Source organism: Mus caroli, unplaced genomic scaffold, assembly GCF_978045245.1.
Source record: "Mus caroli unplaced genomic scaffold, Mus_caroli_1 scaffold_19, whole genome shotgun sequence".
NCBI lineage: Eukaryota > Metazoa > Chordata > Mammalia > Rodentia > Muridae > Mus > Mus caroli.
In genome coordinates, this window is record NW_028227274.1 from 55,172,033 (window position 1) to 55,195,415 (window position 23,383).

Genomic DNA, 23,383 nt, shown 5'->3' on the forward strand with positions numbered 1-23,383 from the left:
ACTCAACTGGGTGGCCTCAGAGTCATCGTTTGTGTGTGTACCTCTATGAGGTTCCTTGTTGGCTCAGAGGATGGGGGTGCGGGGCTAAATCTGTGCCTGCCAATCTCCATGAACATCAACAGCTCCTCAACTCTGGTTCAGAATTAATACGATATCTGCTGACAGATGCTCACAGAAAACAAACCACAGCATAGAATTAATGAAAAGGAAACATAAATGCATAGCACGTGGCTCTTGCAGTCAGTAGATATTCTCTGAGAGCATATCATACTGTAGATATTTCTAAACTAAACTCATGTGACTACATACACGATCTCTAAGTTTTTTCTACTGTAAACTGTTCCACAAGCATCCTTGTGGTTAAATAAATCTTCACTTCCTAGCTCAATTAAGACTACATTTCTGGAAGTCGAATCGCTAGGCCAGGGGTGTGCATATCTAGAGGGTGTTGGTTTCTGGCTTATAGGCACACTATCAGGAAGTGAGAGAACGTCTGTTAGCTTATACCCCGTGACTAGTTTCCTTCCTAATTTGCATGTCCTTGATTAATGAGGGTGGTAGATAAGAAAAACGACATGGTTTGTAATCAAACATAATCATCAGGAACGGATCTCGGTGGCTTCAGGTGATGAGAAGCTGTCGGGAGAAAGACCAAGAATAGAGTGCTGGGGTGGAGTTCTTACTGGCTGGGCTGGCCATCTTCCAGGGATGTGGGGGACATGGTTTTGATGCCCTTAGCTAGGGTTCAGTCTAACAAACACAATTGTCAACCCACACTGAGAGAGTAAGTATGTCTGTACCAGATCACAGGACTCACAAAGAAAGCTACAATGCTATCAGTGTGCACAGAGTTTGGGATTGATTGCTCAGGCCTCGCTGTTGGCCGTACCCCCCTGCCCCACCAGGATGCCGGAGTGCAGGAAATGAGCTCCCATAGGCCAGCTTGTGTGGGAAGAGTGGACCCAAGCAAGGCCAGTTAGAGCACTGCTCAGAGTTTCATGGCCACAGCTGCAAATCTACTCGTTCATCTGGCCTGGAAGGATGTTGGCAGAATATCAACCTTTTTCTTCTATGAGACTTGTATAATGTGTTCCCCAGGCTGTGTGAATGACAGTTTTAGTGAATGACAGCTTTAGCAATCACTTTTAAAACTCTTTCTCTAGGCTTTCTTAGCTCACCTGCTATCCCTGTGGGCAGAAAACATTTATTTATTTATTTTTTTAAAGATAGGTTAGTACATTTATTCAGCTCACAATATGCTCTCACTTGCTTGTGAGCTATTTGGTTTCTGTTGTTGTTGTTGCTGGTTTTGTTTGTTTTGTCTTGTTTTATTTTTTAAGGATAGTTTGCATTTGTCAGCCGTGATGGCTTATTTCATTAATAAATCCCTATACCCCCAAAGACCTTACTTCTCTCTTGATTGTGATGGAAGATGCCTTTCAGTAATGGTCTATACTCTATACCGCTGGGTTAGCTCGGTACCGCTGTGGAGACAGGAGGGAGAGAGAGCTTAGCACTCTGCTTTCATGATCCCTTCCCAACAGCTGTTGCTGCCAACCAGGTAGCATGGTCATCATTTTTAATTATTTCTAGCTATAGAAAGGAGCAGAAACAGGGTTTAGTCCTTCATTCAGGCCAAGCAGCCTTAACTAAGTTAATGAAAGCTTACCTGGAAGGCAGAATAAGAATTTTTCTTCTGCATTTGCAATCAAATTTCTTTCAGGTAACTGAAAAAAATCTCCTCCAGGAGAAATAATCTCAGGTTTACCCAGCTGGTCTGGAACTTACCATTAGGCCTTGGATGACCTTGAACTTCTGATCCCCTGACTCTACTTCCTAAGTGCTCTGAGCACAGGCCTGGGTTACTTTGCTGAGTTGATATGGTTTATACAATGTTGGGTATTAAAGCCAGGGCTTCATGGAAGCTAGATCAGCACTCTGTCAACTGAGCTACATCCAGGGTCCTCAAAGGACATTTTACATTCTACTTTTCCATGTAAAGGAATTCATTGGTTTTTGTTTGCTTGCTTGTTTATCCCAAATATTTTCTCCTCTCCTTTATAGGAAAAAACAATCAGGTTCAGTAAAGAGGGTTCATTACAAAGATGGTTAAAGTTAACATGCACCGATTGTCTGTGGTATAAAATCCAAAGGCTGGGCTCTGTGATTACATGCTTACATGCTTATCTGAGAGAGCTATGCTCTTGTCCCGCGGGGAGTTTGCCCTAAGTAGTTTTTAATGTCTTCAGAATAACAACAGATTAGGAGTTATCTTGACCGAGTATTTATTCTGTGCCAGGCAGATATGGTGTCATTGTACTAATTCCCCCAAATCTCACTAGGAGACAGATATGATCATATGCATTTTGTAGATGAGGAAACCTGTCAGGTGGTGGTTGACGGTGAGAAATGATGCTATATATATTCTGAATGTGGAATGAGGTACTTCATCCACACCAAGGAAAGCGGCAGGGCAGCTGAGAAGTGGAGGAGTGTGACCTAACTGTCGGACTGGATTTCTCAGGAATGGCTTGGTAGCATTATGGTTACATGACCTCAGAGATATCAAAGAAGCTGATAGACAAATTTGCCTTTGAAAACAAAGTTGCTTAATTCAATTCACAAATTAGATTCTGGCTTTATGTTCATCTCTTTTTAAAGTGACTAAAATGGACATTTTTTCTCTTTTGAAGTTGGTCTTTGAGAAGGTTGTGCAAACAAAGAACTTTATGGATCTTGTTTAGATAGATAACAAATGTGGTGATCCTGTCTATATCCGATGGGTGGCAGTTTGTGGACACATAGATATACGTGGGGTACGATGGACTTTCAGAAAGCTAGTGAGGGAGCCTTGGCTGATGCTCTTCCTGTCTCAATATTTTGGCGGTTCGGAGAATAAGACTGGGAGTTCAGAAGACACAGGAGCTTTTAAACTTCATATTCATAATGTGGAGAAGTCTGGAGTTCAGCCTTTGTGGGGATTCTCACCAAAGGTCTCTCAAGAAGTGGCTTTCCTACCATGTTTACCACCAATGGAGGCAGCAGAGGATGCTAAAATACACTTTTTGTTCTGCCAGCCGAGGGGAGGGATCCCTGGAAAACAATGCTCTGTTTTCTTTGTGTTCGGCGTCCAGTGAGAAGACCTTCTTTTCTTGAGATGGGAATGAATGGGTGGATCCTCTGGGAAGGGCGTGAAATGCAGACCCTAAGTCAGTAGGTCTGGGCTCGGCCCAGATTTATGTGTTTCTTCGGAGGGTTTGAGGCTGTGCAGAGCCACTGGCCCGTAGAACACACTGAACCGCTAGGCTTCTGCTAGAAGACAGACAGAAGAACGTTATTGGGCAAGAAGAGCCAAAACAGACAAGGGAATGGTGTGAGTGAGCCTCCTCTGAAAATCTGGTTGGGAAAAGGAAGAGCTAGAACATTTTTTTACGGAGAAGGTGTTACAGGACATGAAGATATTTGTGACACTGAGAATTTACTCTGTTCATAAATCATGATAGACTCTAAAGTTCATCGCTGGGTTGGAATTACTGTCTGAGCTGATGTCTTTAGTTATTTTTTTTGATATGGAAACATCTTCATCTTAGTGAAGAGATGCCCAGGGAACAAAAATAGTTCTAATGTATGTGTATATGTAGAAATGTATATGTGTCTGTCTTTGTGTATGTATGTATTTGCACGTGTGTTATATATGTGTGTAGATACATGGTTTGTAAAATCAGGTAACTAATCTCTTATTTAAAAAATGCTATGGATTAAAGTGTCAGGTTCTTGTACCTAACCTCAAACAGATGCCAATACATTTTTATAACACATACCAGCATTGGGGTTGGCTATGTTCTGTGTTTTCTTTTTTAACTGTAGGTTGGTTAATACTCTGGTTTCATCCATTGGTCTTAATGAATACATGGGCATTATAATTATGAACCTGAGGTTCATTCCTGTCACTGCCCATGCCAGGATTGTCTTCTCCTTAAAGCTATATACTTATTTTTCACTGTTTGCTGAAGTTCTTAAACTCCAGAGAGCACAGTCCACATGCTACCTTGATGGAGACTGCCCATCACCTTCACTAGGATCTATCTCAGGTACATTCCACTGTAGACACATCACTTCCTACTAAGTTTCAAATTGTATACAAAGGTTATTGCAGTAATTTTTGAATTTTAGAATTCTTTTTAAGAGGGAATATTTTTGGCTAATAACCACGATAAATGACTCAATTATAGATTCTTCTCATTTATCTCTTGTCTTCTGTGCCTACCGTTGTCTTATAAGTGCCAAAATATCAGTTCCATTTTGAAAAGTCATGGATATTTTGCAAGGGAAATCTTAACTTTTAAGTAGTTATGTTAGAAACTGAAGAAGCAGCAAACTACTGTTGATGTTCTTCAGGTTTTGTCTGTTACAAGTTAGTAATGCGGTACAGACTGGAGAGAGGACAGGCTATTTGGTCCCCTCTTCTTAACTGGGCTACTTTGTTGTCTAGAAATAAAGACTTAAACTACTTCAGAAGAGATGATAATTTGTTGTATCTTTGCAATTTTTAATAAAATATTTTTCACAGTGAAACAATGTTGACTTTATGAAACACTAGAGAAAAAAACCAGTCACTCATAATGTTCCCATTTTTGGTGTAGAACACTATATTTTGCCAGCTCTTTAAATCTAAAACAAATTTATAGGTTTATACCATGTAAACACTTTTTTGCACGTGGTTTTATTCATTTATATTATATTATGGATATATTTCCCAAAAGTTATATCAAATCTAGTACTTTTGTCATTAATTTACACAACTAATAAGTTACTTGTTTTATGACTGAATTACTGTATTGATATGTACTAAGGTCAGTTTCTAAAATAATAAGCATCATTTTATAAACCTTTCTGCAGACATGAGTAGTTCATAAGACAAATTATGTTGAGTAGAATTTCTGGGACAAAGACCATGCAGGTCTATCTCATGTATTTGTAATGAAATACCTGAGTTAGGCTGCATTATAAAGAAAAGAGTTTTACTTAGTTCACAGTTCTGTAGGACCAAGAGTATGCCATTGTTTCCATCCTGGGGAGGAGTCTCTTGGCTTTGTCACATGGTGAGGGGAGAATGAGTGTGGACCGAACAGGTGGTCAGAGATACTGAGCTTTTATAACAATCAGGTTGGTTTTATTAAGAAACGCACGCAGGAGAACGAATCAGGTTCCAGAGGAAACAGACTTCCTTGAGGCACACTTTGGCCATCCCAAGGACCCCATATTAAGCCCTTTAGCTTGAAGCTCATTATTCAGAACTGACATCTTAAGGACCCAGCTTCCAGCAGGAAAACTCTTTGGGGGAAATACACATCCAAAGCGTAGCAAAGGGTACGCCTATTGCATCATCCAGGATTCGATTTGGCTATGAGGTGCCTGACGGGGGCCAAACCAATAGAGGAAAAGTAATCTCTACCGTTTCCATCTACCATCTCAAGGGGTGGTCTTTATTTTTATGTACTACAATTGAGCCTCACATACCAATACAGTTTCCGAAACGCTGAGGGAAGAGACATGAGAAGAAAATCACGTGGCAGTGCATCTGCCTCCTGAGTCAAGCCGGAAGTGGTCGTATTCCATTTCCTGTTACATACTCACGGCAAGACTTGAGTAGTGTGAGTTTATCAACCTGCGAGGGCCATCTGTGGGAAGAGGATAGTGGGTTTTGAAAGACAAAGACAAGAATGATCTTACCCACATATTAAACACTATGTGTTTTGATATAAATTGCCAAATTGTTGTCTGGATTACAACAGTTTACATGCTTCCTCCCCCAAAATAATGCAAGATGGCGTCCATCTTTCCATAACACCAACACGAAGTTTCTTTCTTTCTTTTTTTTTTTTTCATTATGTTGGGTTAAAAAAAAAAAGAACCTTGTTTTACTTTTGCATTTCCAAATTACAAGTGATGCTGATCTCTTTAAAAATTATTTTTATGGTCTGTTTGTTTTCTGACTTAGAGGACTAGAGCAGAATGGGAAATAAAGAGAGGCGTTGTCTTTCACAGAATCCCAGGAAGAGTGGTTAGATCAATGGGGATGTCCAAAAGGAAAGAAGAGGACTAGGATGGTTGGGGGCTGGTAAAAATGACAGCTTGAGGCAAGAACTGACTAACATATGTCCAGAGATGCAGCGGCAGAAGCATTAGGCCTTCTGGTTCCTTTGAGCTCATCAACTCAATAGACACTCGTGGTCTGTATACCTCAACCTTGCATAGGGCCATCTCCCAACATCCTTGACTGTTCGATGCTCCCCTAGCCACGGGTAATCAGGGTAGTCATGACAAGAGTCTCCTTCCCATGCTCTTTACCTTGAACACTGAGGAGATGGAGGATCTATGAAGAGTGAGGCAAGGGGAGCTCTTGGTCCAACAGAAACACAAATGTGTTACTCATACCAAGGATTCCAGTGTTGTGATCCCCAGAGAACTCTAGCTCTTTCAGGAACATTTTGGAATAAAGAAACCTTTGAAGCTATCCTAAGGGCCTAATCGTTATCTACATTATAATTCTAGGAAGAGAGGCTTGTTGCTACTCACAACCGATCTGGAATCACTTCTTTGGAATTTGACCTTTAGTAAACTGGAGGTTGTCTATGGGTTTGGTTACACAGGGACTTGGAGAAACTCATAAGTGGGACATTGACAGTGGGAGGAAACTGGTAGATTCAGACATAACATCGCTCATATGTTGTCCTTGGCTTCATTTTTGGCTGATGACAGAATGAAGATCGTTGTAAGCCCAAACGACCTGCTGCAGAATCATGAATAGACAAAGAAGATGGCCAGGCTCCCTTTCCAGTTCGCTTCTCACTCTCTGTGGTCCAGATGCCTTGCATTCATTCCCCTGCTGGGTGCCACTGTAGAGGAAGAGACCCTTTTGAAGACTGTTTCTTTTTGGGGAAACTTAAAGGATGTTATTGCATCCTCCTTAGATGGAAGTCCAATGTTAAGTTGAGTTAAAGCTGTAACACAGGGGCTCTCAGAACTTGCAAGAAGTTCTGAAGGGAAATGTCTGCGATCTGGCTTTTCTCTCCCCCCACCTCCCCTTAGCTCGAGAGCCAGCTCTTGGAGCATCAGTTCCCATGGCTGTGCTTGCTTGTCTTTGGCACTTGTTAAGAGAACCTGGGAACCGTAAATAAAAAGCCTGAACTCCCACACACTGATCTCTATATGATTTCCTGTTCTTCGCAGAGAAGAGTGTGACAATTGATTACCAGAGCAGTGAATAAATATTCACAGTTGATTTTAACTTGGCCAACTTTATGTAAAACTAAACTGGCTGTAGGCAAACGGGGAGCTGGAACTGTTGTTGGTGTTTGTATGAGAAAATAACTCTGAAGATGAACTCTGCTCTGGTTTGAATACTGTGCTTTCAAAAAAGAAAGCATAGAGAAAAAAATCAAAATATGTATTTTAGAGTGTTTAAGAACTTTCTAGATGTGTATATTTATTATGAACCAGTTTTCTTTATAGAACTAAAGAACACATTTTATATTTAGAAACAGCTAAGGAAAAGAAATAGTTTGTACTTTTAATGGAAAAATAAAACCAAGTTTTATATGAAATAAAATAGGCGATGGGCTTTAAACTGAAACTGGGGTGAGGGGTACAAACACCTGCACCTCACTTGCTCAGGAGTTGTTTCCTTCTGAGAGACAGATGTACTTTGGAGAGCCACAAGTGGCTATTTGTCATGTGACACATAATTCTCTCCCTCTACCCCAGTCTCTTCCTTTGTCCTGGGATATTAAGTTATATTAGACTGGAATTTATAAAAATGTTCCCCTCTGGAGAATAGGTGCCTCTCTTGGAAGCAGCTGTTGGGGACATGGTATTTAGAGAGGGTCTGGGATGAGAGGAAGCACTGGTTGTCAATTGATGCGCCAGAGTTACAGTGGGTGGCCATTGTGCTCTGTAGTTTCAGTCTCTGAAATTATCTGGCCTAAGAGATTATTGATCTATGGAGAGGTGTCATGGAGATATCAGGTGTTCCAGTTAAACATGCTACCTACATCACCTGTTACAAGATCTGGTTTGCCACTTAACTGATGGTCCTATTATCTACTTACCAGACTAGCTCTTGTCTCCAGGACAAACTAGCTGCTTCTGAGAAAGCCATAATATTTACCAATGAATGCAGGATAACATAGTCTACTCTTTTGTCAAGTGGATGGAAACCATATGCCCACCATCCACACTCTGCCACACTGTCACCCTAAGGAGGGCTGTACTGAGTATAGACAGAGAGAGAGAGAGAGAGAGAGAGAGAGAGAGAGAGAGAGAGAGAGAGAGAGAGAGCTCGCAAGTTTCAGTATGGTGACAAACTGGGGAAGGCTTGGGAAAAGAGCTGGCTAAGAGGCTAGATCACCTCTCACCTGCTTGGTGACAGTAAATGACACATTTCATCTTTTATCCAGGTTTTGTGTGATTTGGTCTTTTCTTGTTGTTGTTGTTGTTGTTGACCCGTTTCGAACCCAGGGTTCTTGGACTGAGAGTTGCTGGTGAGAGTTGCCTTGAGGACTCAGCATTTGGCAGTGTTGTTTAGAGAGAGAAGAGCTCTCCTTCTCTGTAGGCAAGAACTGAAGGCCTCTTTTTGAAGTTGAAGGCAGCCAGAGCCTTCGACTCTGAGCGTGACTGGGTCTCACAGGCTTATTTAATTCGTAGTTTCGATCTTGTCCATCATTTCTGCTGTCTTCAGACTCTTAAACACAGGCTTTTGAGGAGACATGAGCATGAGGCAATCAGTTTAGGCTGACCTGAGACAACGACGAGATGGTAGGTCCCTCAGTGTAACTACCCATCCTGCCCCTCCCACCACATGCAGTAGATTTTTTCATGTTTCCATAGGGACCCTGTTCTCCGTTGCCATGGAGTCCTACTTGTTTCAGAGGCACCTACCAGAAAATGCGGGAGAAGCCTTTTGTCCATACACTGCACCAGCAGAAATTCCAATTTTCCCACACGCCCACTGGAACCCACTCTTGGATTTTCTATTTGGGGGATAACTGCTTTGCTAGGAGTGAAGACAAGATCTGATCTAATAAATAATGTAAGGGGCCTTTGTGGCTTTCCTGGTTGTCAGTACTTCCCTGGTACTTTGATTGTTGTTATAAATAGAAACTACGAATTTAATCTTAAAGAATTGCACTGTGAATTCAAGATAGACTCCATGCCATTCTGATGGAAATCTTGCCTGCTGCTCTCTCTACCAAAGCAGCTTGACTTTAGTGTCCCAAAGAGGCTAATGGAAACAATGGAAACTTGCCTCACCTTCAGGGAGTGAGTTTCTGAAATTGCAGTCTTTACAGGACAGGTAGAATGTTCACAGGCCTGATAATTTATGCAGCCTCATTGCCCGGACAAATAACCGTGATTGTAAAAGTTTGAAACTAAAAGACGATTTTAATTGGACTCCTGCTCAAATCTTTTTAGGAAAAAGTTATTTAAAATGATATAAAAACCATGTTTGATCTAAGGAAACAACCACAGAACATTGACATGGCCAGGTGACAGACTTGCATCCCCCCTCCTTCCTCTCCCCTCCCCCAGTCTGGCATTTTGAATCTGAGCGTTTATTACAGATAATTTGGTGGTAAACCTAAGGCATTTATCTGAGCCACACACACACTGCACAGACTCTTTTTTTTTTCTTCAGTTGTAGCATTAAGACTATCTGAAGTTCTAGACTTAGTCTGTTTTCAAGCTACACAAATCTACCAAATATTCGAGAGAACTCAGAGAAACCAAGAAAATCTTTGCTCAGTAAGGGAAATTTCTCTGCCAGGTCCCAGAGGGATATGAGTCTACCTGACTAGCTGGGGCAGAGCAGTGGCAAAGATCCTTGTGGACAGTGGAGTGGGGACAGTGGAGTGGGGACACAGGACCTGTGTGGATGCTTATGCTTCAAGACAGCAGTTGAGTTCGTCTGGTATACTTACATGGAACTGTGGGCATAAAGAAAGGGACACTATCAGTGATGGAGCTGTCCCAGAAGGACACTGGCCTCCAGAAATTGACTCATAGGTGCTGCTCTCTGTATAGCTACATGTCCCTCAGGTGAACGATAGACTGTTTCCCCAGTAGAGCTCATTGCAGATAATTTAGGAAATGCCACTGGTTCAATACCCATTTTCTCCCCCATTTCATGTCACTTGTATTAAATGTGTCCTTTGACAATTTTATATATGCATATAGGTCATTCTGAACACTGCTGCCCCCACCTCACCTGACCTGCCTTTGAGCTCTTTCAGCCCATCCCTCTCCTTCAAGTCCCATTCCTACATTCATCTCTTTTAGTTTTGTGACCTGTCCTGTTTGATAAGAGCCTTTTGTGATGTGCTTTAGTTTGAGCCACTGGATCCTAGTGGGTTCATCAGAGGGTACATACAGTCAAGGACAGTGATACTCCTTCTAGAACCCACCAGGGACCAGTAGTTCAGTAAGAGGTGGTAGGTTTTTATGAACCCCTCCCCCATCCATAATTGACTGCTGACAGGGTATTTGGGGCCATGTCACGTTAGACAAGACAACCATAGTAAAATCTCTGGTAGTGTCTAAAACCTCTTTGGTCATAGTGTTTTTGTTTTTGTTTTTAAAAATCACATTTATACTACCAGATATGAGTTCCTTCTTGTGAAGTGGGCTGACAAATCTATTCGAAGGGCAATCTGTTACCCCTACAACAGTCATGCCATGGTTGTACCAGTGGGTACATTTTCCCTGGTAGATACCCTTTTCTTAAGGACTACTTTAGCCAATTAGATCCTTTGGGATGCTTGCAGTAAAAGGTATGCCTCAACCTTATTTAGCATGGTCCTCCCTCCTCCATCAAACAACTCAAGAAAGGGAAAGCTATCACCGAGTCTACAGGTATCGCAGACATAGCCCTCCTACAGCACTGGCTTTACGGATGGGAACAGTGTTGTCTGGATCTTTCTTCCAACTTTTGAATTATTATGATGTATGTCATGGACAACCACTGCTTACCAAGAAGATGTCAACATGTATGCATATGAAATGTAATAAATCTGAATCAACGTATAAATGACCTCTCTGGTGGGGCTGTACCTAAAATTAAGAGGGAAATAGCAGTTCAGCTTAAAATGTGACCATCAAAGAATGTGAGATTCCTTTGTTTTTTGTTTGTTTGTTTGTTTTCATTCTTTGGCCTTTCCTGATGTCCTATAAAGATGGCTGATGAGTCCATGGCCAGATGACCTGATTACAATTAAGGTTTATGCTTTCTCCTTTTGTATTTGTTTTTATATCTAGTGGTGTGTGTGTGTGTGTGTGTGTGTGTGTGTAGGGGTTGCTACAATGTGCACGTTCTATGTGGAGTCACATGGGGAGTTCAGAGGACAGCCTTTGGGAACTGATTCTTTCCTTCCTGCATGGGTTCTGGGAACAAACTTAGATCCTCAGGCTTGTATGGCAAGCAGTTTTCCCTGGCTGGTTTCTGTTTTATTTTATTTTTTTATGTAGAGGCTTGATCTATTACCTAGTCTGGTCTTGAACTCATGCTCTCAAAGAACCTCCTGCCTCAGCCCCTTGGATTGCTGGGACTGTAAGGATATAACTCTGTACTTAGCTTGTGGTATATAATTGTATCTGGTTAAGTTTATACTATGTCCTTGATTTGGGGATTAGTAACTCTGGCCTTTCTTTCCTATGTGACAAAGGATACTGAAGACCACTGAACTTCCCCCAGCTCCCTGGGTCATGCGTAACGTGTAGTATTTCTCTAATATCTATCTGTCTGGTCCTCAAAGGCATTTTAGTTGGTATTCTATGTAATTGGTTTGTTTCTTTTCTTTTCTCTTCTTTTCTCTCCTTTTTTTCTTTTCTCTTCTTTGTTTCTTTCTTTGTTCCTTCCCTCCTCCTTTTCCTCCTTCCTTCTCTCTTTCTCTCTGTCTCTGTCTCTGTCTGTCTGTCTCTGTCTGTCTCTGTCTCTCTGTCTGTCTCTGTCTCTGTCTCTCTCTCTTCTTTCTTGTGGGACATTCTAGTAGCCAAGTTCCTACAGCTTGCTTGATTTCTCCTTTTTAAGTAGATTAAATTGCTTAATTTACATGTTTTCCTCAAGATGCCCACACTATGAAGCAAAGGTTCCAGATAAGGAAAGCAATTACAGTTAGTATTGGTCCTTGACTCTTGTGCATGTGGACTTGATTTTTTGTCCCAAGTGGGTATAAATGTAGAAGGAGAGTGGGGACCTGGGACTTTGAGACATGGGTCTCAGAGCCGAGAAAGGAAGTGTCTACAGATCACCACCCAGCGGGAAGAGGGCAAGGATAGAGAGTGGGAGAAGTGTCAGCCTAGCCATGTCTCACTGCCTTCTTGGCTTTCCCCAGGACTCGACTCAATTATGAATATCTGATTGAGAGGCAGAGGCTGGGAGCGCATTGCAGTCAGGTGAACTAGGGAAGATGCAACGTGGTGGAAAACAGGTCTGAAATGCCCCCTATGTCCCCATTGTGAGGGGTCAGGCCAAGAGAAATGCCTTTCTAAAAACAAGAGAGGCTGGTGTGCACTTCCGGTGGCAGCAGCACATGTTTCTCATCATCATAGATGAGACAGGGCTGGCAGGGCTAATCCACCTGGGGCGAGCACAACTTCCTCCTGGTCCCTTCTCTAATTGTGAGGAACTTTTAAATCCTGCTTAGAGTGAGTCAGCGTGGGGTTGTGTCATCAGACATGCTGGAGGCTGAGTTGTTAGGAATTTCAACGTAGCAAACTAGAGTTTATTCCGGCGTCTGTTGCCTTTCAGAAACAGTGGCTCATTAGGCTCATATTACTGGAATCTTTTATTATCAGCCTAAATGGACCAATGTGAGAGTTGTGGCCAAAATCCATAATGCCTGTGTAAGTTCAGAGTTAAATGAAAACTCTACTTTCAAGCAATGAATAGGATTATGTGCTCCGCAGATGGCCCTTTTAATCCTTATACGGGCTTCATGGCAACTGTCTGCTTCACATAAGGTTTTGGCTTGGTTTTCCCACTCTACGTTATTTGCTTCATTGAGGAAAAGCTGAGGAGAGCATCACATTGTGACACTTCTCCAGATACATTTTTTGAGAAGGTTCAAAACCAGTGCCTTCATAAGCATTGGCAGAGCCCATGAACCCTTACTGAAATTTCAGGGCTGGGAAGGTAGCTCACTGTCAGAGTGCTTGCCAGCTTCTACCCCTGGCATCACAGAAGAAGAAAAATTAAAAAGACTCTCACAAAGTATACAAAAATTTTAAAGACAGTCTAGATGTTTTATTCCATCCCAACCCCTTGGTATATAAAGTTCACGGATCCCCATTGGAAAGTTCTCTTCAAGTTGTACTTAAAAAAAAAAAAAAAACAGCTAGGTTTACATAAAATGAATCGCACATGTTTAAGTACACAAATCGGTAAGAATTGACATAATTGGTACAAAGCCATGAAACCCCCACCCCACTCGTAGTAGTGAGCCTACTCATGAACTCCCTCTGTTTGGTCTTCTTTCCTCTCCTCCTCTGACAAGCATCACTCTGCCTCTGAGCCTCTAGGTTAGGCTGTGTTTGTAGAGCACTGTGCTCCTTCTAATATCTCAATTCTTCCATCAAGCATACCGAATTTGAGATTCATCTATCGTGTTAGGAACACCATTAACTCATGTCTGTTTATTGATGAGTAATATACATATATATATATATATATATATATATATATATGTATACACACACACACATATATATATATATTCAACAATTTATTTGCCCTCTCACATATTTATGGATGTGTAGATATGTTCCATCTTACTATTATTTTAAAAAAAAATGCTTGAAAAACCTGTGCACAGGTGTTTGTGTGGCTTTCCCTTCCCTTAGGCAGCAGCTGGAATGAAATCAAAGAATTGTTTGACATTTGGACATAGGTGTTCAAATCTGCTTTGTTTGTGACAGCTCAAAACTGGCAACACCCCAAATGTCCATCAGCATTTTGAGAAACGTTCTGTCTTATTTTGATGAACACATTATCATTATTATATGACCTTCATTGCCTCTGAAATGGTCTTTTCTCTAAAATTATCTTTGATATTTGTATAGTTATAGCAGACCTTTTTTTTTTTTTTTTTAATCACTATTAGTATCTTCATTGGTGTCAACACAAGAAAGAGTTAACTGGGAAGAAAAAAATCTAAATCAAGAAAATGTCTCCATGAGATTGCTGATAGGCAAATAAATCTGTAGGGCGTTTTCTTGATTCATGGTTAATGTGGCAAAGCCAAGCCCACAATGAATGTTGCTGTCAGAGGGCAAGTGGTCCCAGAGTTGTTTAAGAAAGTAGGCTGAGCAAGCCACGGAGAGCAAATCAATAGGGGGGTACCCAGTGGCATTGGCCTCAACTCCTGCTTCTAGGTTCCTGCTTTGACTTCTCTCAAAGATGGAGTGTGGCCTGAGAGTTGTAAGCTTAAATAAACCCTTCCCCACCCCCCACCCGAAGCTTCTCTTGGGCGTGGTAGTTTCTATCACAGAAATAGAAACACAACTAAGACAGCATGTTTTTTTTGATGTTTAATACATTTTGTTATTATATTTAACATGCAGTTTTTATAAACATAATATATTATTTCTTGCTTTTTTAAAGTCTTAATCTGTGTGAGATGTTTAGAGCATTTCACACAATGGAATTAATTACTCTTGTTATTAGATTTGTTTTCTGTGTTCCATCCCTCCTCTGTTCTCAGCTTTGTTTTGTTTTGTTTTGTTTTGTTTTGTTTTGTTTTGTTTTGTTTTGTTTTCTGTTGAATACTATCCACCAGTATATCCTTTCTTTTGGTTTATAACGATAACAATTTTTCTGTTTTGCTTGTTTTAGGGCTGACAGAACCCATACTGTTTAACCATTCTTAATTCTAAGTTAAAGTTATAATTGAGAGAGAGGGTAAGGCCTTGTGGCCACGTTTTTTGTTTGTTTGTTTGTTTGTTTTGTTTTGTTTTTTAAATTTTCCTCATACCGTTTGATTATAGGCTTGTGTGATCCATTTACTTCAAAGTCTAGTAGAAACTATGCTCTTGTGTATCTATCTATCAGAAATGGGTCTTCTATCCATCCTGCTAACATAGATTCTTTGTAACACACACCTGGAAGATCTTCCAAAGAGCCAACTCACTAGTTTGGAATTAGGTTGAGAAGAAAACACAGATACAAAGTAGAAACTCAAGCATCTAGGGTTTGGAAGTGTTCTGCAGATGGCTGACAGTATCCATTCATCTAGGGAAATAATTCAGAGTGAAGAGCTCTAAGGTCCACTTGCTCTTTTTTCCTCTCTGGTTGTCAACTACGTTCTGAAAATCCATCTGTTAGTCACTCAGGCTGTCAGGAAGGAGGGGGAGCTGGAGTGACCACTGAGTCTGTCTGTCTTTTTGTCTCCATGGATACCACATCGTTCTGGAAAGAAAACCAAGAAATGTCGTTGATGGCTGGTCATTCTAGTGGCCCTGTCATGACAGAGATTCTGTTAATAAAACAGAATAATTAGCAATGTCTACCAAAGACACTTCTAACAACTCTGTATGTGTCCTTAAGAGACCGGAAGACAGTATAAGAATGGACAGGAAGGAATTCTGTGTGTTAAAGTTTTTCTATAACGTTTATTGCACACAGAATTCAAGGCACGTAGTGTGTGCTTACCTTCTCCATGATGACTATCCATCTAGGACCTCTATGCTTAAAGCCTCCTGGTGGCTATGGAGTAGTGTTCACAAACTCAAGAAATAAGTTATGTGGCTGTGGGGTGGGATACTAGGAGGACGAACTGCAAGGCAGCTACTTCAGGACACTGTTGCATGTAGCTGTTCTAAAGGTGTCCACTTTAGTCTGTAACTCTTCTAAAGGTGTCCATTTTAGCATGTAACAGTTCTAAAAGTGTTTGTTTTTGCATATAACTGTTCTAAAAGTGTCCATTTTAGCATGTAACTGTTCTAAAGGTATCATTGTTTGCATGTAACTTCTTTCAAGTTGTCCACTCTTACATGTAACTGCTCTAAAAAGTGTCCACTTCATTAGCTTAAATGCCCTCTCTGTCATGAGATCCTCCCAGTTGGAATTAGCTAACATCTTCCCCTAACAGTACTTTCCATGATAGCCTTTGGAGAGATAGTTCACATACTATATAATTTACAGTTCAGTTATGACACTAAGTCTAGCTTTCATATTTTCAGAGCTGTGTGCCATCACAGGACCAAATTTTAAATATTTTCTTCATCTCAAAAAGCCTGTATTGTCCCACATTTACCTACCCCGCTAATATATCTCTCCTATGGAGCCCCCTATTTGGACATTTCATAGAAACAGAATCATTCAGTGTCTTCTCACATTCTCCTGCTGCTCCTTGCTCTACAGACCAAGAGTTCCTAGTTTGCTAACCCCAGTCTGTTTTCAGGATTCTAAACGTTACATGGTATCCCACTCTTCTGTATCTCTTTATAGAAAGGAAAGAGAGACAAAGATGTCAAATTCCTGGGCAGTTATTTTCAAGAGATACTTAGACCAAAGAACCAGAATTGATTGTATCATTGCCTCTAGGATAAGGGATGCACCTCCTGTACAGACATATTTGGGCTATGTAGGCATCTTTAATCTGCTCACTCTTCCTTTTGCCCCCTCTCCATCCCTAAGAGTCAATCCAAAGGAAACTATATAGCAGAAGAAAAAACACTTGGTGGTGGCTATCGTGCCTCAGCATTTACAAGTGAAAGGAATGAGGCCCATGGCATTAGTGATGGGATTTAAATGGATTTAGGAACTGAGGTTGAAACAGGAGCCTAATTAGAAGATTCCAGGGTCACGATGTCAGTCCTCACCTGTCCACCAACAGACAGACTGTCCACAGCTCTCACTTCAAACACTTGGCCTGTTTGTTTCATCTGTATGACTGGAGATATGTCTTGGCTGTGCAGCCTGATGAACTCCCAGATGGGTGCAGACTGTGGGTTAGAGGTTCAGCTTATCTCTGGCCTCAGAGAAAACCTACTAAAAACATAGAGCATGTATTTAATGGTTTCCTTTTAAAGGGATGAGAAAAAAATCATATCAGATAGAAATTTTATGCAAGGGTTCCCTTTCTCTCTCTCTGTTTCTCTCTGTCTCTCTGTCTCTCTCTCTGTCTCTCTCTGTCACTCTCTGTCTCTCTCTCTCTCTGTCTCTCTCTGTCTCTCTCTGTCTCTCTCTGTCTCTCTCTCTCTCTCTCTCTCTCTCTCTCTCTCTCTCTGTGTGTGTGTGTGTGTGTGTGTGTGTGTGTGTGTGTGTGTGTGTGTATGTGTGCACTTTGTGTTTTTGAGACCTGAAGCTCACTGATTCAGCCAACCAGGCCCAGGGATTTGCCTTTCTTTATCTCCCCATTGCCAGAATTACAACTGGGTGCTACTACACCTCTCCTTCCTCCTCTTCTTCTTCCTGCTCCTCTTCCTTCCCCACTTCCTCCTCCTCCCCTGCTCCCCTTCCTCCTCTTCTTCCTCCTATTCCCTTCCTCTTCCTCCTCCTCCTCTTCCCCTGTCTTCATCTTCTAACTTGCATTCTTTAAACTGATCCCAGGTCTTCATGCTTACACACACATTACTGACTGAGCCATTCCACCAGCTCCATGTTATCTTGGTTTTTAAACTCCTCTTTTAAAGTAAGAAAAAAGGACATGGGACAAGTAATAACAATAATGAAAGTCTCCCTATTCTTGTGGGTGAGACCTTATGATGATTCTGCCTATGCTTGGAACCCAAGTTGTTAAACACTTGCTAAGCTGAACGCCCTTCCCTTTCTTCTTGGCTGGCCCCCTTTGGAAGGAGATACATGGCTAATTCACATCTTTGGCCTACTTGGTTTCCCATGTAGGGTTAGTCCTGTTTGCTCAGCCCCTGAGTGGGTGGCATGTCGGTGAAAACTGGGGACAGGTTAAGATCTAAGTCAGTTGAGCAGAGTGAGTTGCTGTCACTGTGTCAAAAGCTGTCATACTTCGTGTCTCTGTAGGTTTCGTCATCCTAGGTCACCAAACATTTCGTAGCAGTCCCTGCTTCCCTTTGCCCCTGACCATCTGTGGATACCTGTGCTGGGATATCGCTGGATCTGGAGAGCCAGAGGTGGTGGGAAAGAACACAGAGCAGAAATGGACTTTGGATGACAGAGTCAGACGCTGTGTGAGGCTTATACATGGAACAGAGCCCTCCACTCTTCCCATCACCTGGACCCTTCTTTTAGGAGGCAATACTCAACAATGACTCCATTAGTATGAGTTTTAATTAGGTTCCTCCCACACATTCATACTCCTAATTAGTTTTCAGAGGAATTTGTTGTTTTGCTGTGTTTTGTTTTGTCAAAAACCGACCCACGTTTTGTTTCAGACTTTGCTGAAATGTTAGCTCAAGAAATTTCTTAAAATAATCCAGATTTTTAAATTTCCATCACATCTTTCTCCCTTTATAGCAAAGGAGTTCTGTTTCACTTTAAAGGTAAATAACATCTAATTTCCAAAATGTCTCAAGACAAAAGAACATAATTGCAAATAGCTTTAGTATCTTGAGTGAGGATAAATTTAAGTAGTCAGGTGATTCAAGCCTAAATGCCATCAGCCCATGAGGCAAGTAAGACCAAGCCTTCTCATGGAGGCATAATAATGATGGATTCCAGCACTCAGAATGTGGGAGTCCTTTGCCATAATGTGTGCAGTATAGAGCTTGCTCTGTGCTGTCACCCCCACCTTCCAGTGCATTTTAACTGAATCTTGTGTGTTTGCAGACAGCAAGTTGTTGGCTTCAAGAGTGTCCATATCTAAATTTAAACAGGTAACAGGAGAGAGTTGTACAGCCTTATGAAGGAATGCCACCTGCAAGATCACATATGTGTGTAGAGACTGAAGGATGCTGACCCTTGGGTTAGCATGCTCTGACTTAGCTTGACAGAATAGAGGACACATTGGGGAACTGGTATCTTCATAAGCTATGGGCAGTTTCTGCTTTTAATTACAACTAACGGTGTAAATATTCTAAATCAAATATTCCAAGATTACCAAACGCTTTTGTGGAATTCCTGTGTCAGGAAACTGTACTATAGCTCAGAATCCCATGCTCAACAGGCCTGATATCCCAATGACTAAGGCACTTATGTGTTAAAACTTATTCTGGCAGCAATAAGTCCTTCTGTGGTCTTCTCTCTGCAGGCGTTTATCTTCCTTTGAACTTTCCAAGGTCTCTCTCTGCCCTGCTGTCCCAGATACTGCACCAAACAAAAGGTCTAACTCTCTTTGGGTTTTTTTGTTTGTTTTTTGTTTGTTTTGTTTTGACCTCTGGCTTTTGATTCATCCCAAATAACTCTTCCCATGACCCTTCATGTCTGAGGTCAAGACTTTCCAAGTGGCCATCAAGTGAATCTCATATATTCATAGTAGTTATCTATTACAGATTCATAATTATTCATATATTTAGATATATACTACATGCACATTATACCAATAATTATAAATAAAGTACATAAAAGAATAGTTAATGACACGGTTCTCATTGTATTGTGTGGAAAAGCAGTTTTAAAATTACCATGGTTCTAATTTTTATGAAGAAAAATACATAGTACAAAAAAATAAATAAATACTAAGACTAACCACAAAAAATGCTCCAAGTGTGCACAACTGGAGATGAGACTTACTTATGTACTGATAGTTTTTGAGGTTAGTCAGTAAATGTATTTCACTTTTATAGCAAGCACAGATTAATCAAATGTATCTATACTCAGGGTACCATATGTCGTCCTTAAGTAAAATGTTATAAGTGTAAGTTCTTTCAATTAGCTCTCACAATTACTTATATATCTAGGTATTTTAGAGACTATGTAACGTGTGTGTGTGTGTGTGTGTGTGTGAGTGAGAGAGAGAGAGAGAGAGAGAGAGATGCACAATGTGTTTTCTGCTCTGCTGTGTCATGTCATTGTGTGAATACAGTCACAAAGGAAGGTGACCATTGTTTCCGGTGAGCATATCATATACAGGAAATGGCTTCTTGACCCATGCTGCCACTGTTGGAATCCCCATATCTTGCTTCACGGTTTGTTTCTCCACATACCCTCTTGCCAGCATGAGGAGGATATATTTGGGACCCACTGAAACAGTTTTTAAAGTACGGATTAGACAATTTTCCTTGACACTGCTTCCCTAATCTAGTGTGAAGTAAAATTAAACAGTTGAAATGGAGGAATTTCCTTGGAAATATCACAATAAAAGGGGGGAATTGTTTGCTTATACGGTAGACTCTAAAGGAACTGAGGGAGGGACTGAAGAAAATCGGGAAGCACGCGTGTTGTTTTTAAGTGATATGTGAGCCTAGGATGTGTAACAGCTGTGTTGTTGTTGTTTTTCTTGTGCCAACATCCTTGGTTTGATTGATTTCTTTTTCCTCTTTGACAGCTCACTGTGCTGATAAATGTGTCCATGGTCGCTGCATTGCTCCAAACACCTGTCAGTGTGAGCCTGGCTGGGGTGGGACCAACTGTAGCAGTGGTAAGTTCCCACCTGCCATTGTCTGTCTCCTGGTGTTGTTGCATGGGCCCATTTTCTGTGAGTGACTCTGAGCCAACAAACATTTCTGACTTCATCCTAAGCAGAGGGTGGTGTGGGTTGCAGATCTAACTCATTCATACGGTTTCTCCTGAATCTGTGCATGGATCACAGAGAGCATCGCTGTTAAGTGAGTAGAAAGAAACGTTCCTAGGAAGGAGGAGTGGGAAACCTGTTGCTCACATCCTCTGTCAGGGTCTAAGTAGGCACTGTGGGTTAGTTTCCTCCCTGAAGGAAGGCCATTGTGGGAACATAGATAGCTATGGTGGTCTAACTTCTGTTTGTAACTTGATTTAGGGAATCTACTTTCTTGGTGATTAAAATGAGCCCCACCATGTTGAATTTAATTCAGAAATAAAACGATGTGATGCTAACATGCCCATTAGCCTCTGAATTTTGAGATGAATCCATGCTCAGATGGCTTTGGGAAGATAAATCTGCAATTGAAAAAAATCATGAATATTTTGATGCTTTTTCAATGAAACCACAGCATATCATACCACTGTCTTCGTTATGTCAGAGTTACAATTAAAATAATGATATCTAGATTCTAAGAAGCCTGCCTTCAAGGACTCCATATTCAGGATCATAAAGTTGGGTGATGGAATGTCATAGAATACAGTTACTTTCGTAAATTGTGCTGCAAAAATTTCAGTGTTCCGATAACTTGCTGCAGCGTGCATAGTTGCGCCTTTTTCTTTGAGAGGAAATGGAAATCTGATACTATATTGCAATGAATAAATCATTAGACCCATACAAGAGAAATAATTGTTTTCCAAAATTGAGCCTGTTGCTCTGACAGCCAAAGGGTCTTCATTGCCACCAACTACATTTTTGAGACTAGTCTGAAAGAATTCTAACTTTCCCAGATAAGCAGGCTTCTGAGACTTTCACTCACTTTCTTTGGAATTGGGAAGGTTCTTTTTTATTTTATTAAGAAGGCTTTTAGACTTGGCTGACCCCGAAGCCACATCTCTAGGGGAAGCCTTTGTGTTGCCTGTGTATAACAGTCAGTGTGAAGAGCCTCTTTGTTGTAACTTTGATAGGGACTGTGGTGTGTGTGTGTGTGTACATGAGTGTATGTGTGTGAGAAAGAGAGTGTGTGAAGGGCATATGTGAATATTTGTAAGTCTGCTCCTGTTAGGCACCGCTATCCCATAGGTAACTGTGTTTCAGAGTTTTGTTTCACTTCTGTTAGAAAGCAGGGAGTGGGCTGAGCATTCTGTGCGCAGGCTATTGAGGCAGAATGTTCGGGATGTGGGATTTGGCTTTTGTCCATTTTCCTGGCTGACTGACCTCAAATATGACACTGCTTTCATTAACTTTTCCAACTTTAAAACCACTTGCACCTAGACATTTTGAGGAAAAATATTATTGTAAAGTGGGAAACAGGAAAATGGATGGTATTATTTATTCAAAAATACGGATTTTTGTTCATTTCAGGACAAAAGGCTGTGGAATGATTTCAGTGGTATTCATGCTTTGTCTCCTAGAAATTGCAGACTACCTCAAGTTAAGGGCTCAGACTAAAAGGCATTTGTTCATAAACCAAAAACCTACAAGGATATGAGACTCTTTAGAGCTGATTTGGGCCCTTGAGAAAGTAAACCATTGCTGTCTATGTTAGAGTTTTCTGACTTCAGTGAATACTTCAAAATCCTGAGAATATACACTCTAACAACAATACAAGATGATAATTAAGCAACTTTCAGTTTGTTTTCTATGATTCATGTTTGGGTTTTTGTAACAATTAAAAATATAAATAAAGACAAACAGATACCTGAAGTCTTTAAACAGATACCTGCAAGAATAACATTCCTGATACTTTTAAAATCCACATCATAAGGAGGCTCAGAGCCTGGCAGAGGGCAGGAGTCTGGTTCTCATCTCACAACTGCCTGAGAGAGGACAGCTCCAGGGGATCTGACACCCTCGTGTGGCCTCTGTGTACACCTGCACTCAAGTGCACAAACCCTGACATTTGTGCATGCCTGTACTCATATTTAAAAGTTAACCTTTAAAATAAGTTCATTAAAATGCAGGATAAAATGCTGTTAAACCTGAACTGCATACAAGGCCACATCTCCAACCTGAGTTTCATCTCAGGATATTTGTCTAGTCCTGAAAACAGATAGATCTGGAAGCAGAATGTGTGTGTGTGTGTGTGTGTGTGTGTGTGTGTGTGTGTCCCAGAGTTCAAAAAAATTTCCAGGGGCTGAAGAGATGGCTCAGTGGGTAAGAGCACCCGACTGCTCTTCTGAAGGTCCAGAGTTCAAATCCCAGCAACCACATGGTGGCTCACAACCATCCGTAACGAGATCTGGCGCCCTCTTCTGGAGTGTCTGAAGACAGCTACAGTGTACTTACATACAATAAATAAATAAATCTTTAAAAAAAAAAATTTCCAGAGTTTTCCGTTCCCCTTGACTCTGGCTATTGCTGTGTTTAAGTGCAATGCTGTGTTGGATCCATACCCCATGATTGCTTGGATGAGTGAGCTGACTTTTTGTACCAGTTAAGGTGCAACCAGAGGGCAGAGACCATCGTAGATATTTTTGGTGCGCCATTGCTTCTGGAACAGTTTGAGATTTAAAGGAAAGTTGCAAAGATGTTCCATAGACTTCTCACTGTGCCATCTCAGAATCCTCTATCGCTAACCTCTTAAATACAGGTTCGGCAGGAATGAGAAACTAACATTAGCACATTGATATTAAAGGAATCCCATTTGTCTCTTTGCCGGTCTCGGCATTTCCCACGTGTCTTAATCAAAATAACAA

The 23,383-nt window shown here is 41.1% G+C and overlaps 1 protein-coding gene across 1 annotated transcript in view; it reads left to right on the plus strand.

Annotated features, from left to right (window-relative positions):
- Nucleotides 1-23,383, plus strand: part of Megf10 (multiple EGF like domains 10) — a 156,988-nt gene that overhangs the window by 57,803 nt on the left and 75,802 nt on the right. The window contains exon 5 of the mRNA XM_021150436.2: nucleotides 20,457-20,549. Coding sequence (XP_021006095.1) covers nucleotides 20,457-20,549 — 93 coding nt within the window. The remainder of the gene's footprint in view (nucleotides 1-20,456; nucleotides 20,550-23,383) is intronic.